The sequence below is a fragment of the Furipterus horrens genome, unplaced genomic scaffold, assembly GCF_987537825.1.
Source record: "Furipterus horrens unplaced genomic scaffold, mFurHor1.1.pri manual_scaffold_2, whole genome shotgun sequence".
In the NCBI taxonomy this organism is placed as follows: Eukaryota; Metazoa; Chordata; class Mammalia; order Chiroptera; family Furipteridae; genus Furipterus; species Furipterus horrens.
In genome coordinates, this window is record NW_028327172.1 from 42,257,916 (window position 1) to 42,275,926 (window position 18,011).

An 18,011-nucleotide genomic window follows, 5' to 3' on the forward strand; every position below is an offset into this window, starting at 1 on the left:
TATCTCTTAGTTAACTACAGACAGTGCATAGCATCAAATGATTGAAATAATGTATGAAGCCTTGCACCTAGTGTCAGTATGATGCCAGGATGTCTAACAGACCCTGAACCAGAATGCTCACTGTGTTCCTTACATTGTTATCTGTAATCAGTAATTATTAACTGTAACCCCAAAATTTGAAGCTGATTAGTGAGTTATGATTCCTGACCTTGTATCTCCTGAATATCCTCCTCAATAAAAGAGACTAGGAGAGAATATTCAGGGCTCTTCTCTTGAGAGATTTTCCACCTCTCCTCTTCCCAGACAAAAGACAGTGTCTGGGTAATTTTGTTCTTTCTCATCCACGATCCTGAAACCTCTGCTAGACAGAAAGTTTACACTGAGCCAGGGTGTTAGAGGCAGACTGCCTCAGGTAAAAATATTGCTACATGGAATATTTAAAAATTTTACTGCCTATGTTTTCCTTTAGGACTTTTATGGTGTCATGGCTTACATTTAAGTCTTTGATCCATCTTGAGTTTATTCTGGTGTATGGTGTAAGTTGGTGGTCTAGTTTAATTCTTTTGCATGTCCCTGTCCAGTTCTCCCAACACCATTTGTGAAGAGGCTATTTTCACTCCATTTTATGCTCCTTCCCCCTTTGTCAAATATTAATTGACCATATAGACTTGGGTTTATTTCTGGGCTCTCTATTCTGTTCCATTGATCTATATGTTTGTTCTTGTGCCAGGACCAGAGTGTTCTGATTACAGTGGACTTGTAGTATATAGTTTGATATCAGGTATTGTGATTCCTTCTACTTTGTTCCTCTTTCTCAAGATTGTCAAGGCTATTCAGGGTCTTTTTTGGTTCCATATAAATTTTTGAAGTATTTGTCCTAGGTCTGTGAAATATGTCACTGGTATTTTAATAAGGATTACATTGAATCTATAAATTGCTTTGGAAAATATGAACATTTTAATGATGTTAATTCTTCCCACCCATGAACATGGTATATGCTTCCATTTATTTGTATCTTCCTTAATTTCTTTCTTCAGCATCCTGTAGTTTTCCAAGTACAGGGCTTTTACATCCTTGGTTAAGTTTGTTCCTAAGTACTTTATTTTTCTTGTTGCTATAGTAAGTGGGATTTTTTTCTAGTTTCTGTCTCTGATATTTTATTGTTGGTGTACAGAAATGTCTTTGATTTCTGAATATTGACTTTGTACCCTACTATTTTGCCAAATTAACATATTAGGTCAAGTAGTTTTTTTGTGTAGTCTATAGGGTTTTCTATGTACACTATCATGTCATCTACAAATAATGACAGTTTTACTTCCTCTTTTCCAATTTGGATGCCTTTTATTTCTTTTTCTTGTTTGATTTCTGTGCCTAGAACTTCCAAAACTATGTTGAATAGAAATGGAGAGAGTGAACATTCTCATCTTGTTCCTGATCTTAGGGGGAAAGCTTTCAGTTTTAGCCCACTGAGTATGATGTTGGTTGCAAGTTTCTTGTATACAGCCTTCATTATGTTGAAGTATGCTCCCTCTATTCTCAGTTTGCTGAGTGTCTTCATCATAAATGGGTGTTGTACTTTATCAAATGGTTTTTCAGCATCTATTTATATGATCATGTGGTTTTGTATTTTATTTTGTTTATGTGGTGTATTATGTTTATTGATTTGTGAATATTAAACCACCTTTGCATCCCTGGGATGAATCCCATTTGATTGTGGTGTATGCTGCTGGATCTGGTTTGCCAATATTTTCTTGAGGATTTCAGCATCTATATTCATCAGCAATATTGGCCTGTAGTTTCCTTTATTGTTATGTCTTGACTTGGTTTTGGAATTAGGATAGTATCAACTGCAAATGAGCCAGTTTTAATAAATATGTAAAGATTTTAAGACTATTTTATGAAAGGAAAAACAAGAGCTGAATAACTGAAAAAATAAAAGAGGGAGCAAGAGGAGCAATAACAGTAGTGAGTAGGGACAACGTAATGACAGAAAGAAAGTAAAATTCATATCATATATAAAAAAGGGAGGGAAGAAGGCAGAAATTTACATATACAAACACATACACAAATAAGGAAGATGAATAAGAAGAGATTGAAACCAAATTAGAGAATAGTTTCACCAAAGCATTGTCAACAACCTATGAGCTAAGATTAATATAAGTGGGAAAGGAGTAAGAGGTAAAAGCAAAGAAAGAGAAACTTAAGAGATGTCTGGAGGAAAGAAAGTGATTTTGAGATGATAGAGGGAGAAAGAATACTAAGAGTGAGGAATGAAAACCAGGCTAGGACAGGGAAAAATTCAAATTTTAAAATTCAAGAAGGAAAAGGCTGGAGGAAGGTACAAATGGAATAGTAGAAGGGGATTATAAGATTTGAGATTTGAAATATCAAAATAGTGAAGATTTATGAATAAAGTTGCAGGAATGACACAACTACCACTATATCATACTCAATAGGCACAGATTGATCAAGATGGAGAAAGAATAAGTGTATTTTATGAATGGGGAAACTTTGCTTTAAAAGTTACAAGTGAGTTGGGAAGAATTACTCTCCTTCCAACATTGTTAGAGTACTTTAATTAAGTGCTCATACAAAGTAAAATTTGTTTTTAATGGTATAAAAATTTTAATCAACCTTTCATTTACTCAATCCCTTTTTTATTCTTGAAGTTATGTTGAATGATTGAGCCTTCGGAGTTGCTTTGAAATGATCCTTCCCATCTCCCTTAATCAGTGTTTCTGGATTGAGTTTGAACACTTTTACATGTTCACCTGAGGGTTTTTGTCTTCTGTCCTTATTAGCTACTTAGTCTCTCTAGACTTCTATTTTCTCACCTAAAAAGATTAATAGTGCCTTACCTCATTGGGTAGTTCTGAGAATTAAATGAGAAAGTTTATGTTAAAACCTTACACAGTGACAGAGATGTAAAGGCTCAACAAATGTTAGCTATTATTATGCCATAATTTTATTGCTAGAATTTCTGTCACCCCTCTTATGCTGTGTTTTCAAATGCTTTATGTGCATTTTATCTGAAGCTACTAATTACCTCTAGAGTTCATGCTCCCTCTTGGCATTAGAGGAAGGGTTTTCATTTCTCCTTTGGTTCAGTGCTCAGTCATCCCAGGGGTAACTCTGGCACCTCCTTCCAGGAGAAGAAAGCATGTTAGCTTCTCTGTCTCTAAATATAAGCTCCATGTATGGGGAAGAATAGTGACATGCCCCATGCCAACATGATCAGTCCAGTCTTTTTTCTTCTCATTCCTCTTCTCTCAGAATAAGCAAAAGTTTTTAGCCTTTCTCCACCACTTCCTGAATCCTTCAGCTGATTCTGTGATGTAGTAGGTGAGTTTGAGCATTGATGGTGGCTGGGGGAGGGGTTGGCAGGAGTGTGTGTGTGTGTATTTAGAAGTCTGTGTAAAGGGCAAAGATTAAAGCTGGGAGAGAGGTAATGGATATGAGGGAGAAAGACTAGGGGACAGTGAGACAAAGGATGAGAGAGGAATTGCAGCATAACAGAGAACAGGGTGAGGAGGATGGACACAGGGGGAGAGACCAGTGATGCTAGGGGGATGACACTGGCTAGAGATAGAGATAAAGATGCAGAGATGGGTCAGGAAAAGCACCAGGAGAATGTGGGGGAAGAGAGACTTCTAAGTAAAATGTTTGAACACAGTTAAAAGAGCAGTCAGAATCTGACTCTACCAAGACAGGAGCTATCAGTGGGGGCTATTCATGAAAATAGCTCAGGTTTTGATCACCACCTTCATGCAACAAACAAATCTACCAGTAAAAGGTTACTTTACTAAGTTCATGGTTTATTTGTTCAAATATTTCTTAAGTACCTACAATGGGACAGACTGTGTTTAGTGCTGTGAACTCCCGAGTCCCAAAACGGGACTCTTGAGAAAACTTTCTCTTGGTAATCTGAATATCAGGTGTGCCTAAACTGGAAAAACTCTCCTTTTTTTGTCTTCCATTTTGTAGAGCTGGTATAAAGATTGGGAGAAAGAGTGGTTGTGCCTTGAAGCTGAGGTTCTCTATCATGTTCTGCCATCGGATTATAAAAATATACAAATGATATTTCCACATGACACACCACCATATGCTTACTCAAATTTTGACAAAATCCCCGAAATGTTTAGAGGGGGTGAAACAAATGGGTAAGTGAAAATTTTTCTTGAAACGTTATTCATTAAAAAAGTGAATCTATTAAAGGTGTGTCAGCAAATTAAGGGTATCTCAGTGCCTCCGCAGTGTAGAAAAGCCTGGTTTTAGATTATGAAACCATTTTACATGCTGGCCTTAAATACATGTAAGCAAGAGTAAGGTTATTAGAGATACAAATATGAATTTCCTCCAATTTATTAAGAGGTTAACCATTTACAAAATTTGCTATTTTTTATGTTACATTTCACAACAAATCCTTCCATATATTGTGTTGCAAACAGAGGCCACCCTTAAAGCTTGGGGCGGGGGTATATTTTACCCATTAGGAAAATGGCTTCAGTACACAGAGCCTGTGCATTTGTAGAACCTAAAAGTGGTGAAAAACATGAGATCACAGGCACACACCTAAGGAAAATGGCAAAATGATAATAATACTTGTTTAAATAAATGTCTAAAAATACAACTACACACAGAAAACTAATTGATTCCACTCCTATGTAGTTACCTAACAATTACATTTGATATGGGTTGTGGATACTTTAATATGTTGTTATGATATCAGGAGAATCTTCCAAAATTAAGGTTGTATAAAGACATAAAGGGCATTACCCTAAAGAGGGAATGGCCATAACCAAAACATAGGGATGGCATTCACAAGCAGAAAAAACACTAGGAAGAAAAAGAAGAAGCAGAAGAATTGAAGAAGTGACTCCATTTCTCCTTAGCCTGGACCAAATCTTCCCTATGATTCCCAGCTCTCCTTGGTTCTAGAGCTGAAGCTATGACTCCCATTGCTTCACCATTCCCTGGGGAGTCTGTAAATATGGAGATACTCTCTCCTTGTTACTGCTGACAGACGGGTGTTTTCAAAGCATCTGAGAGAAGGCTTTAAGGTAGTTCTGATCCAAGCTAAGTTCATTATTGGTGGACCTGCCTGATGCACCACCCAAAGTTCTTAGGTCTTGGGTCTGAGACACAAGGTCCATCTGAGATATTTGTTACTAAGTTATTTTTGTCATTTTGGGCACTTCTCTCATCCATTTCCCTCTTCTTTATTTTTAGGAAAATAATTCCCTTTGGTCATATTTGTATGAAGAGTAAGATTTAAATGTTGCTAAATATTCATTGAGGTGTTTTTTCCTATGGGAAAAAATACAATAGGATGATGGTCAAACAGGTTTATAAATAATAATAATAGCAAAAATAATAACCTACTCTTTTAAAAATAGAAATTTATATGAATAGACTCATTTAGTCCTCTTAATTACCTTGTAAACTTTGTTGTTATGCACATCTTACAAATTAAAAGACAGGTGCATGCAGGAGCAGAGTAACTTGCCCAAGATTATCCAACTAGTCAGGGATGAACTGCAGAATTAACCCAGGAAATCTGCTTCAGAACTGTGTCCTGACCAACTGTGTGTGTCCTCTCCCACTTAGCATTGCTCCTTGCCCTTTCTCTACTATTCTGGCTCTTTTTTTTTTTTTTTTTTTCATTCATCTGGATTGTCTCTCAGGGCTGTGGGAGGTACTTTCTGTGAGTCTCTGGATTTACCTCCTGTCCTTGTGACTTTATTCTCTTTTCATCCTTGACTCTTTCTTAAATGAGCCTAGAACCCTCCTGATAAGCACCCTCAGCAGGGCTGAAATGAAGCCCTCAGAAGCCACTGAATGAAATGAAACTCCTTCACACAAATAATAACCTCTTTTCCAGAACCTCATTAACAACCATCATGGTCTTGCTGCCTCTTCCCCTGCACCCCCACCTTTGGTGTTTTCACTTTTGAGATTATAAAATATCGTTAGAACTGTAAGCAAAGTCGGAGTTGTTTTTATGAGTACTTATATTAAGTATCTTGTGTTGAGAAGTGATATGTAAAAAGAAATGAATTTGTTTTCTGGAGTTTTGTTTATATAAATTTGAGACAGAACAATGCTACCCATGGCCCTTCTCAGTGCTTATCACAGTAAAGCCTGGTCTCTTCTATAAATAGAAGATAAATGAATATTTAAAATATACTGTCTGTAAGGGTGTCAAATTATTAGTCCACCTGGGACCCTTACTTGTCTGAATCTGACACTGTCCCCTACCCTATATCTACCTGGAGACCCATTGCTCCTCCCCACAGCCCATAATGCTCAGAGCAAGTGCATCTGCGCACTGAGGAAGGAGGATGGGCTCATACATTGGGGTTTTCATTCCTTTGGATGCCTTCTCCATGGGGCCCTCTGAACACCATTATCAGTAGATCCATCTAGTATTTATTTGGTATCTTTATACTCCCAGTTCTCTCCTTATTCTCTCCATGGTCCCTTCCAGATTCTTAATCACTCATCTTTCTCCTAACCCTGATAGCAGACAGATATTCCAGAGCTTCTGAAGCAGATAAATCTTACCTGAGTGGTGGGAAGAGCCAAAGTCAGATGGTCTCTAGGATTAATTTTTCATAGCAGCAGGGAAACCTAAATCTTTTTGAGGGTTAAGGAACAAGTGAGGAGGAAAAGAGGGTTATATTAATGAAGCCAGAGGGGAATGTATTAATTTTATTGATGTCCTATACACAGAATAGTTTTCATGGGTGGCTTTTAAGGGCAAGAAGATCTAAATACAGCCTCTACAGAACCATCTTGGGAAGAGCATGAGAAGTTCATGAAGAGCAGGCAATGAATATGCCCCATCTCTATTTCCATGGCTGCCCCATTCTGGCTGCCTTTAGAGAAGATCTAAATCTGGATCAGTGTGGAGAAATATATTCCTTAGTCTCCTTCTGTATTTCTACTTGGTGCTCCACTTTCACACATGGGGAGCCACAAGTGCCAAGTTATTAGGCAAGTCTCATGTGAAATATTCAAGGTAATATACACATAAATTTAATGTGATTAAATATAACCAAGTTAAAATATAGTTTAGCTAATAGGTCTTCAGAAAGGAGATATATTGTTAGGGACATGGGTCATTATAAAGTGATTTGTCTTAAGAAGGTATTTTTAGGTAACATTTAAATAAGCAGGTGGGGGCAGGAACAACTGTAATAGAAAAACAATAAAAAATAAAAATTAAAAAAATTTTGAACAAGCAGAAATAGTAGAGAAGGGAAATTATATAAACACAGAAAGAGCAAAGTCTTAGAGGGAGGGAAAAGTACCACCAAGGGGGGCAAATGCTGCTTGTGTGGAATTGAGGTCAGAAAAGCAGGGTGGGGCCAAACTTTGAGAGCAGGTGATTGGGGCCAGGGTGAAGCATGGTTGGTGCAGAAGCTCTACGTGTAAATGAGCATGAAGGGCCAGAGGTCATTAATACACCTGAGTCAGCATTCTCTGGAAGCACTTTCCCCTGGAGAATTCCACAATTTAGAAATCCATGCTACCTTTTGTGATCTCAGCACACAATCAAGATCTGCTTTCTATTCCTATCATTTTCAGCAGATTCATCAACTTCTAAGTCATTATAGAGAGGACCCTAAAGTTCATCATGACTCACACCAACCTCACCATGTTCCACCCTATGGTTTTTGTCCTACTCGGCATTCCTGGGTTGGAGGCGTATCACAACTGGCTGTCTATACCCCTTTGCCTCATGTATATCACTGCAGTTCTGGGAAACAGCATCCTGATAATGATCATCATCAAGAACGTTAAGCTTCATGAACCCATGTATATCTTCCTTTCCATGCTGGCTGTCACGGACATCATGCTGTCCACCACTACTGTACCCAAAACCCTAGCCATCTTTTGGGTCCATGACCATGACATTGCCTTTGATGCCTGTGTCACTCAAGTTTTTTTTGTCCATGTGATGTTTGTGGGGGAGTCAGCCATCCTTTTAGCTATGGCCTTTGACCGCTTTGTGGCTATCTGTACTCCTTTGCATTATTCAACAGTGCTAACATGGTCTGTTGTGGGAAGGATTGCTCTGGCCATTGTCACCCGAAGCTTCTGCATCATCTTTCCAGTGATTTTCTTGTTGAAGCGGCTACCTTTCTGCCAGACCAACATTATCCCTCATTCCTACTGTGAGCATATCGGAGTGGCCCGCTTAGCCTGTGCTGACATCACTGTTAATGTCTGGTATGGCTTCTCAGTGCCCATTGTCATGGTCATCTTGGATGTAATCCTCATCACTGTGTCTTACTCATTGATCCTCCGAGCAGTGTTTCATTTACCCTCCCAGGATGCCCGGCACAAAGCTCTCAGCACTTGTGGCTCCCATCTTTGTGTCATCCTCATGTTTTACATTCCATCCTTCTTTACCTTACTGACCCACCGCTTTGGACATAACATTCCTCGACATGTACATATCCTGCTGGCCAATCTTTATGTGGTGGTGCCACCAATGCTCAACCCCATTGTTTATGGTGTGAAGACTAAGCAGATCCGGGAAAGTGTAGCCCACCAGTTCTTTGGCATCAAGGCTTGGTGCTGTGCTTCACCTTTAGGCTGATGGCTCCCCATGAATCCCCACTCCCAGATTTACTAAGGAAACTACATGTGAAATACAGAGATTTCCTGAACTGATAGAGCTTTTCCTTCTTTTCCTCATTCTCTTCCTTCTTTTTCATTTTCCTACTCCTCAAACTCTTTCTTTTTCTCTTAAAGCTCTTTCTTTTAGCCTTCTTTTCCTGTTTCTGTGTTTTCTCTGTCCTCTTCTCATATCCCTCACCCACAACCCACAAATAACAAGTAAGTGTTTATGCCTCTGATGTGAACATTTATATCCTCAGTAGGCCAGATGTACTCCAAAACACAAGGAGCTGAACAGCACATAAAGTAAATTATGCACGAATGGATTAAAATAATTGTATATTCAAAATCTGAAGTGGTTCCAGTTTTTTATCCCCAAATGTGCATTTATTATTTGTACAGATTCAAATAGCTCTCCATCCATTTCTACAATGGCAGGTGTTTTTGAAAAACAGCCAAGTATGCTTGCCATTCAGCCATCTGGACAAGTCCTGTTCTTTCTTCAAATTTCAGTTGAAGAGTTGCTTTACCTGAGAAGTTTTTCCTATTTTTTTCTAAGCAATCCAAGATTCCTATATTTGTCTATTGCATTTTTTACAAATCACCAAATATATGTAATGAGTTATAATGGGTTGTTTGTTTATTTGTACCTCCAATTGACTACCAACTCTTTGAAACCAGAATAGTGTGTGTCATTCATATTTGTACTCTTAGTATGTTATAAAATACTTGGTGCATAATAATAGTTTGAGAGATGAATGAGAGCACTATTACCTCCTTGAAGTTAGAATATACCTCTATCATGCACTGAAATAATCAGCTAAATTTATCCACAAACCTAGTGATTAGTAGACCAGTTCCTCACAAAGACAGTGTAGTATGATGGAGGCAACCACACTGCTAATTGCAGCATGTTTTACTCCAGAAAATAGACAAGAGTGGGAAGAACACAGAATAGTCTTGATTTTCTCTTCTATCTGGCTTTTGCACATGCACATTATTAGGAATTATAGCATGTTGTTCATGACCATATTAGCAAAATTGGAGTAGGCCCTTAGAGTTCACAATCTTGACCCTCATTCTTCCATGCTGTTTAAGAAAAGGTCATGTACACCGTGTCCAGCTTGAAGCAGCTAGAGGAGCTTGAGACCTTCGCCCGTTGTCCTTTACAAGATTACAAAGGGTCCTAATATTTGAGAGGGGGGGATAGTTAATTTTTACGAACCAGGGGTATGGACTTGGGGGGGATTGCTGGGGGAGGGGGGTGCTGGGTGGAGGGGAGCAAGGGGGAGAAAATTGGAACTGTTGTAAAAATATAATCAATAAAAATAAAAAATAAAAAAAAAAGAAAAGGTCATATACACACTTCCTCAACCGCCACCTATAACTAACATCTCTCTTTCCATCTTAGAACTCTTTTGAATTTTAAATGCATAAACCCACCCTTCTATTAAATATCTCCTCATATCCTCTAGGATATGGAACTCCCACTCATGCTAGCATTTCTTTCTGTTCTTTTTCCTTTCCTTGGAAACTAGATCATGAGGATCCCATCAATTTCCCCAAGCTGGACACCCTGGGGAGTTTCTCCACTTCTTCCTTTGTGGACTGCTCCTCAATAAGTTATTGGTTGTTACTCATATTGATTGTACCACTAAATATCTAGTTATCTGGATAGTATTTGGAGTCATATTGAGATTCAAGTCCTTTCCCCACTGTTTTCTAGTTGTGTAAACTTGTGAAATTTATTTAATGTTTTTATCCCCTCTGTAAAATAGGGGATAGCAACAGTACTTTATAGGGTTGTTGAGAAGATTTGAGGAAATAAACCATATACAGAATACTTAATGTAACTATTAGCTCAAAGTAAGTATCTAAAAACTAATGCTAAATTGTTAGTATTATTAATTTTATGCTTAACATTGCCTCTACAATTACTTATGTCTCTTATCATCTTTCACCTCAGATATTGCATTAGTTTCTTAATTTATTTCAATGTTTTCAATCTTTTATACTGTAACTTAAACTATAAGTTGACTTGATGTTAAGCATTCTAAAAGACAAACCTGATCACACTACCTTCTATCAAATACTTTTGAGCATTCTTTATTACTTACAGAAGTGTTTTCCACAAATCATTCTGTAGAAATAAATGTCAGCTGTCATAATGGACATTTTATTTAAAAAGTCTCATGGTCAAATGAGCATGAAAAATGCTGACACTCTGTGAGTCACACATGTGGCTGTCCAAAAGAAGGCTAGAGCTTGTGGTGTTTCTTACACTTATTTGACCATAGATATTTGTATCTATGTCCACATAATTTTTTGATAGCATATCAACTACATCTCTAAAATAACCTGGTGTTCCATTAACCACAATTTGGAAATCAGAGGACTACAGAGTAATTTCTAAGATGAGCATTAATTTAATAATCTGGTCTTCACTTACTTTTCCATCATTTTCTCAAAACACATCACCATATAGTAATCATTAGTATTAATATAATAATATTAATGATAATAATAGTTATGAAAATAGCTAATGTTTATTCAGAGAGTATTCTATGCTGGGAACCATGTTGAGAGCTTTGCTACATTAGCTTATTTAATTGTCATACAGCCTCATGAAATTGTACCTTTGCTATCTCTGTTTTATACATGGGGGTATCCAAGGCTCAGAGAGAATGACTAATCAAGGCCACACAGCTGGAAAATGGTAGAGTACTGATGTCAACTCTTCTTTGAAGCCTTTGCCAATCCTCCTAACTCAGAGGTAATCACCTTATTTTCTGGGTCTCCATAACAATGACCTTTATGGTTTCAACTGATTATAATAAATCTATGAAACCACCAGAACTTGAGCTCTGTGAGGCCAGAGAATATGTATCATTTATCATTACAGTTCCATCATCTAGCATAGGGTTCAATATGTATACTTAGGGACTGACTAATTTGAAATGCTGGCAATATGGTTGATCTCTGAACCCTTCACTGTTAAATAATATCTAAGTTTATGACTGAGAAATCATATAGACAAACACCACATACACACATATACACAACACTTAGCTTCCTCTGACCTACTATTGCTTCTGTATCTCTACAGGTTTTTATATATGTTAAAGTCTAGCAGGTATATAGGCAGGGTTTTAATATTTTACATATTAACTAGCAGTAACCCAATTTCACTCTGGATATGGAGTCATAGCAGAAGCAGCATGTAGGGACTGCTGTAGGTAGGACATAGTTATATTACCCACCCTGTCTGGTTCCTGAGTGATTTCTGGAGACTGGTCCAGCTGGGGTCTGCTTCTGATTAAACCAGATGCTCCCTGAAGACCTAGTAGGGTAGAAGGTCTCTCCTCACCCAAGAGGTTTCTGCAGATGAGGTACAAATACTGTCCTAATTTTTTCCAGAGCCTGCATCTGACAGCTTTTTTTCACTTGTTGGGGAAAAAACTTTCTCTTGAATTGGGGTAAGTTTCTGGGAACAAAATAAATGTTTGTTTCCTGGAATGGTTAGGTTTTCTTGGAATAAACCAAATAAACCATTGATTCAAATGAGATCTCATTTCTTCTGGGTAATATAGTGTAAATAGCCACTACCCAGAGTGTGCATCTGGCATCTTGAACTGATACAGACAGTTTTTATTATATAGGACTGGGACTAGGATTAATTTTTTTTCAAGAATATTAAAGTGGCTTAAAATATAACATTGGAAAGTAGGTGTATTAAAATGCACATTAGTTTAAGTTTAAATATATTATTTATGTAAAAATTATAATTTATTATAATTTACTGGCTTTAATAAAAGAAACTAAATAATATTTTCAAAATAAAATTATAAAAAAATTTAACCTTTAAAAATACAAAAACATACATACAAGGGCTCCCATTTTTCCTTTTGCCTCTGGCTCCAATATAGCTCAATATAGTACTGTCAATCCTAGCTTTATTTAAAATTTTAATATTTTGTTCATTGTGGATATTTTGTATAAATTTTTATTTCAAAAATATTGTATTAAAATATTATTTATCTTGTTCACTAAATTTTTTGGTACCTACTTAAATTTGCACCTGAGCTAAGTGCCTTACTCTTCTCACCTTAGTCCTGGACTGACCCTGGAAGAGTCAACATCTGAAGGGCAGAGCTGAGAGTAACAGAGAAATGGATGATGATGTCTTGAATCTTTAGATAAATCTGATACTAGAAATATTATTTTCAGTTTTAGGGGCAAAAACATTTTCCTTTTTGTACATGCCAAAAAGGGGTTGGATTTTCTGTTACTGATAATGTTAATTGTCTTGATACACCCACTGACTGAGAGAACAATCAGACAAGGGACTGGTCTCCAAAATATATAAAGAGCTTATACAACTCAACATCAAGAAAACAGACAACCCAATTAAAAGATGGGCAAAGGACCTGAACAAACACTTCTCTGAAGAGGACATACAGAAGGTCCATAGACACATGAAAAAATGCTCAACATCACTAGCCATCAGAGAGATGCAAATAAAAACCACAATGAGATACCACTTTACACCAGTCAGAATGGCCATCATCAACAAATCAACAAACAAGTGCTGGTGAGGATGTGGAGAAACGGGAACCCTACTGCACTGTTGGTGGGAATGCAGACTGGTGCAGCCACTATGGAAAACAGTATGGAATTACCTCAGGAAACTAAAGATGAAACTGCCTTTTGAACCAGTGATTCTACTGCTAGGATTGTACCTGAAAAATCCTAAAACCCTAATTCAAAAGAACTCATGCACCCCTATGTTCATAGCAGCACTGTTTACAATAGCTAAGTGCTGGAAACAGCCTAAGTGCCCACCTGTAGATGAATGGATGAAAAAACAGTGGTACATCTACACAATGGAATACTATGTAGCAGAAAGAAAGAAGGAACTCCTGCCATTTGCGACAACATGGATGGAACTAGAGAGAATTATGCTTAGTGAAATAAGCCAGGCAAAGAAAGAAAAATACCATATGATATCACAGAATACAGGAAACTAAGGAACAACACAAACGAACTAAGTAGAACAAGAAACAGAATAACAGTTATTAGGGGGGAGGGAGAGAAGGGGTATAAGTAAGGGAAGGGTTTAATCGAAGAACATGTAAAAATGACTCATGGACATGGACAAGGGGGGGATATGATTGTGGGAGAAGGGGCGGGCTGGGTGGGGGGAAGCAATGGGGAGAAAAATAGGACAACTGTAATTGAAAAACCAAAAAAAAAAAAAAAAAGAGCAATCTATATATTTTAATATTCTATTTTTTTCATATAATTATATACTATGGTTAATACCTTTCTAAAAATGGAAACAAAACATTTAATTTTAATATATGTACCATAATTTACTTATTGCTCTAGTGATATATATGTAAATAGTAATAATTTCTTTTATTATTGCAACAATATAGCAATGAATATTCCTACAGATATATTTATATGTTCTCATGCTGTGCCACCAGCGCTGGGGGCTAATTGCTTTCCAATCTGATAAGAAAACTATGATATTTACATATGACACTAATTATTATTTCTTCAAATTCGGATCATGTTTTCATATGTTATTGGCCATTTTTTTGCAGCATGAATTGTCTATTTTGATTTTTGTGCATATATTCTAATTTTTCTCATTCAGTTATAGCAACTTTAGTATTTAGGGATTATAACCTTTTTGACTATTACATGTTTTATGATTTTAGTTTCTTATAATTTTAACTTATTCTTGTTTACAAGTTATTCTTCTAATTTACATAATTTAATTAAATGTAAATCATTTAATTATTACTGTCTATGAAATATGGTTTTCTTATCTTAGGAAGATCTTTCCAATCACAGAAATATTTTTCTGTTTTCTTCTAAGAACTTCTTTTAAATTTTTAATATTTTTGTAGTTTAATTTTTTAAAACATACATCTTTAATTTGTCTGGGATTTCTATTTCTTTACTGAATGAGGTGAGAACTAATTTTATTCTTTTACAAAAACAACATTGTCCAATATCCCAATGCCAATAATTTAATTGGCCTTCCTTTCCTCACTAAACTGAAATGTTACTTGATCACATTCTAATTTCTTTTTTTCTCAAAATTCAATTTAAAAAAAATTATTTATTGTTTTTCTATTAGAGTTGTCCCACTTCCCCTCCCCCTTACTCCCCTTCCTGCCCACCACTCTCCCACACTCAATCCCCACCCCATTGTCCATGTCCATGGGTCATTTATACTAGCTCCTTGACTAGACCCTTCCCCTTCTTACTCCCCTCTCCTCCCCACTGGCCACTATCAGTCTGCTCCTTGTTTACATGCCTCTGGTTCAATCTTGCTTGTTTGCTTGTGTTGTTCATTAGTTTCATGTATTAGGTGATACTATATGGTATTTGTCTCTCGCTGCCTGGCTTATTTCCTAAGCATAATTCTCTCCAGTTCCATTCATGTTGTTGCAAATGGTAGGAGTTTCTTCTTTCTTTCTGCTGCATAGTATTCCATTGTGTAAATATTCTAATTTCAAATATATTTATATTAGTTTCTGGGCTCTCTATTAAGTCATGTTGAAGAAAGTATTTAATTTAATCTTTCCAAGATGAATCTAAAGAGTTCATTTTCACAGATAAGGCTAAATTTCTGAGATGTGAAAAACTTGCTTTTTGTTAATAATCAGAAAGTCAAAGCCCAGAGTGTGAACCTGGGGAAGGTTTCCACATGATAAATATTTAAGCCATGAATTGGAAGATCAGTAGGTTTAACAAGTGCCAAAGGTAGAAAAGTGTGTTTCAAATTAAGAGAAAATCTTGATAAAAGTCATAGAAGTTTAAAAACGATATGGAGAATAGATCATAATTTAATTTAGCTTGGCCAGAGTTCCTAAATGCAATCAAAGCTGTGGAAGTCTACATGTTTGAGAAATTTGGGCTTTATTTTGTAATCAAGAAATCACTATATAAAAGTCGTAAAAGAAAACACAATAAGATTTTTGTTTTGGACATTCCGTATAGGCTTCAGCATAGCTGGGTTGGATATGGAGGGGTGAGAATAAGAAGCTGGGAGATGGGAAGATAGGATTAGTTAGGATTCTATTGCAATGTAACAAGTGAAGGATGATCAAAACCTGCATGGGAGCATGTTAAGTGGGGAGAATGAGGAGGCACAAATGGATTCTAGCATTGTGAGGTGTGATCAGGAACATGATAATTTAGGAGATGAAAGCATAACATTATATTCTCTAAATCAAGACATTAGTGATTGATTCCATTATCTAGTGTTCAACTTTTAGTGAAACCTATAGCTGGTTCTGCCCAGAGACTCCAAAAGCAGGCATGCATGGTGTTAACCTCACCACCTTCCACTCCACTGTGTTCATCCTGCTTGGCATCCCAGGACTGGAGAACTACCATACCTGGCTTTTCATTCCCTTCTGCCTATGTACATCACTGCAGTCTTGGGAAATGGGGTCCTCATCCTTGTTGTCCTCAATGAATGTACCTTCCATGAACCCATGTATGTCTTCCTTTCCATGCTGGCTGGCACTGACATCTTTCTGTTCACCACCACTGTGCCCAAGGTTCTGGCTATCTTCTGGTTTCATGCTGGGGAGATTGCCTTTGACGTTTGCATTACTCAGATGTTTTTCATCCATGTTGCCTTTGTGGCTGAGTCAGGAATCCTGATGGCCATGACATTTGATTGCTACATGGCCATTTGCACTCCCTTGAGACATGCAGCTATCTTAACTTCCATGGCAATTGGAAAAATGACCCTGGAAATCTAAGGATGGAGCATTGGGACCATTTTCCTTATCATATTCCTGCTGAAGAGGCTGCCATACTGTCAGACCAATATGATCCCCAACTCAAACTGTGAGCACATTAAGGTGGCTCAATTGGCCTGTGCTGACATCACTGCCAATATCTGGTATGGATTTTCAGTGCCAATGGCATCAATTTTAGTAAATGTTGCACTCATTGGAATATCCTACACTTTGATCCTTCAAGCTGTGTTTAGACTTCCTTCCCAGGACGCCTGGCACAAGGCTCACAATACCTGTGGTTCCCACATTGAAGTCATTCTCCTTTTCTTCATACCATCCTTTTTCACTTTCCTACCCATCACTTTGGCAAGAATATCCCCCACCATGTGCACATCTTTCTGGCAAATCTCTATGTGTTTAATTACCCCCATGCTTAATCCCATCATCTATGGAGTGAAGACCAAGCAAATCAGGGACAGTATGGCTCACATGTTAACTATTGTGGGAAAGGATTGATAAACATCCTAATTCCTTCACTGGTTGTCTGAGGTGGACACATGAAGAAAGAACAACTTATTGAGGTACAGTTATAATAAAAAATATATTACACAAATATTCAGCTGTTACAAAAATAAATCAAGCTAATACTCTATGATTCTATGTTCTCTTCTCTATAATTTTTCCTAATTAGAGATAGTTGTATGGTTCTAAGATTCTATTTCTAAATTAGGATGGCTTCTAAACTGATATGTTTAGCCTAGACTCTTCCCTTGAGTTCACATCCATATATGCAACTGTGTCTTGACATCTCCAGTTGTTTGGCTAGTAGGCATGTCAAAATAAAGTGTCTATATTTAATAGCTTAAGCTGTGCTTAATCTCAGTGTTTTAACAAAACAAAGTTTATTTCTCTTAAATGTTTATTGTACGAGTATGTTTACAGAATCTATTCTTCACTAAGTGACTCAGGAATTCTGGATCCTCTTATTTTGTGAAGTTATCTTATCAACACGCATTTTTCAGACAAAAAGAAAAAAAAGAAAAAACGAGGGAAGAGTGAGGTACTACAATTACTACTTACCTTGGTCTTGAAGTGGTTTATCAGTTTTGTTCACATTTTCATTGCTGAGTATGTTGCCTTGGCATGGCCCCAACTCAACTGTAAGGGAAAGTGGGAAATGTAGGTGTGTTCATGGAGTTGCAGTGAATGTTAATTTTTCTGTCACCACCTATGCTTTTGGTCACTTAATATTTCATTATTACTTTCTTCCCATGTGTAGAACACATTCAAATCCTCTCCATAAGACAGACCCCAAATTTCACCCAGCTCAAAGTGTAGGATTTCAGGTGATATACAAGTACTTCTCCATCATGTTTGGTTGGGGATCTTCTTGGTCTAGAGGCCCATGATTTAAAAGGAAATTTATATGCGCACTTATAACCCTCTTATTAAATATATAATAATGTAACATGAACATTTAACAATAACTTCTACTTAGAAAGATAAAGAATATGACATATATGACAGTCATCAGTTCATAGCAATTTTGAAATCCCCATTGGGCAGATATTGGGAAGGCTCCATGCTTTGGGTCTGGGAGGAGTTTATTGATTA

General features: G+C 37.0%; 1 protein-coding gene and 1 pseudogene across 1 annotated transcript; both read left to right on the top strand.

The window, feature by feature from the left end:
• Positions 1-7,639: 7,639 nt before the first annotated feature.
• Positions 7,640-8,608, top strand: OR52B2 (olfactory receptor family 52 subfamily B member 2). Its single transcript, XM_090267690.1, has one exon. The coding sequence runs from the start codon at positions 7,640-7,642 to the stop codon at positions 8,606-8,608; it is 969 nt and encodes a 322-aa protein (XP_090123816.1).
• Positions 8,609-15,966: 7,358 nt separating this feature from the next.
• Positions 15,967-16,913, top strand: LOC150018279 (olfactory receptor 52B2-like; annotated as a pseudogene).
• The last annotated feature ends 1,098 nt before the right edge of the window (positions 16,914-18,011 follow it).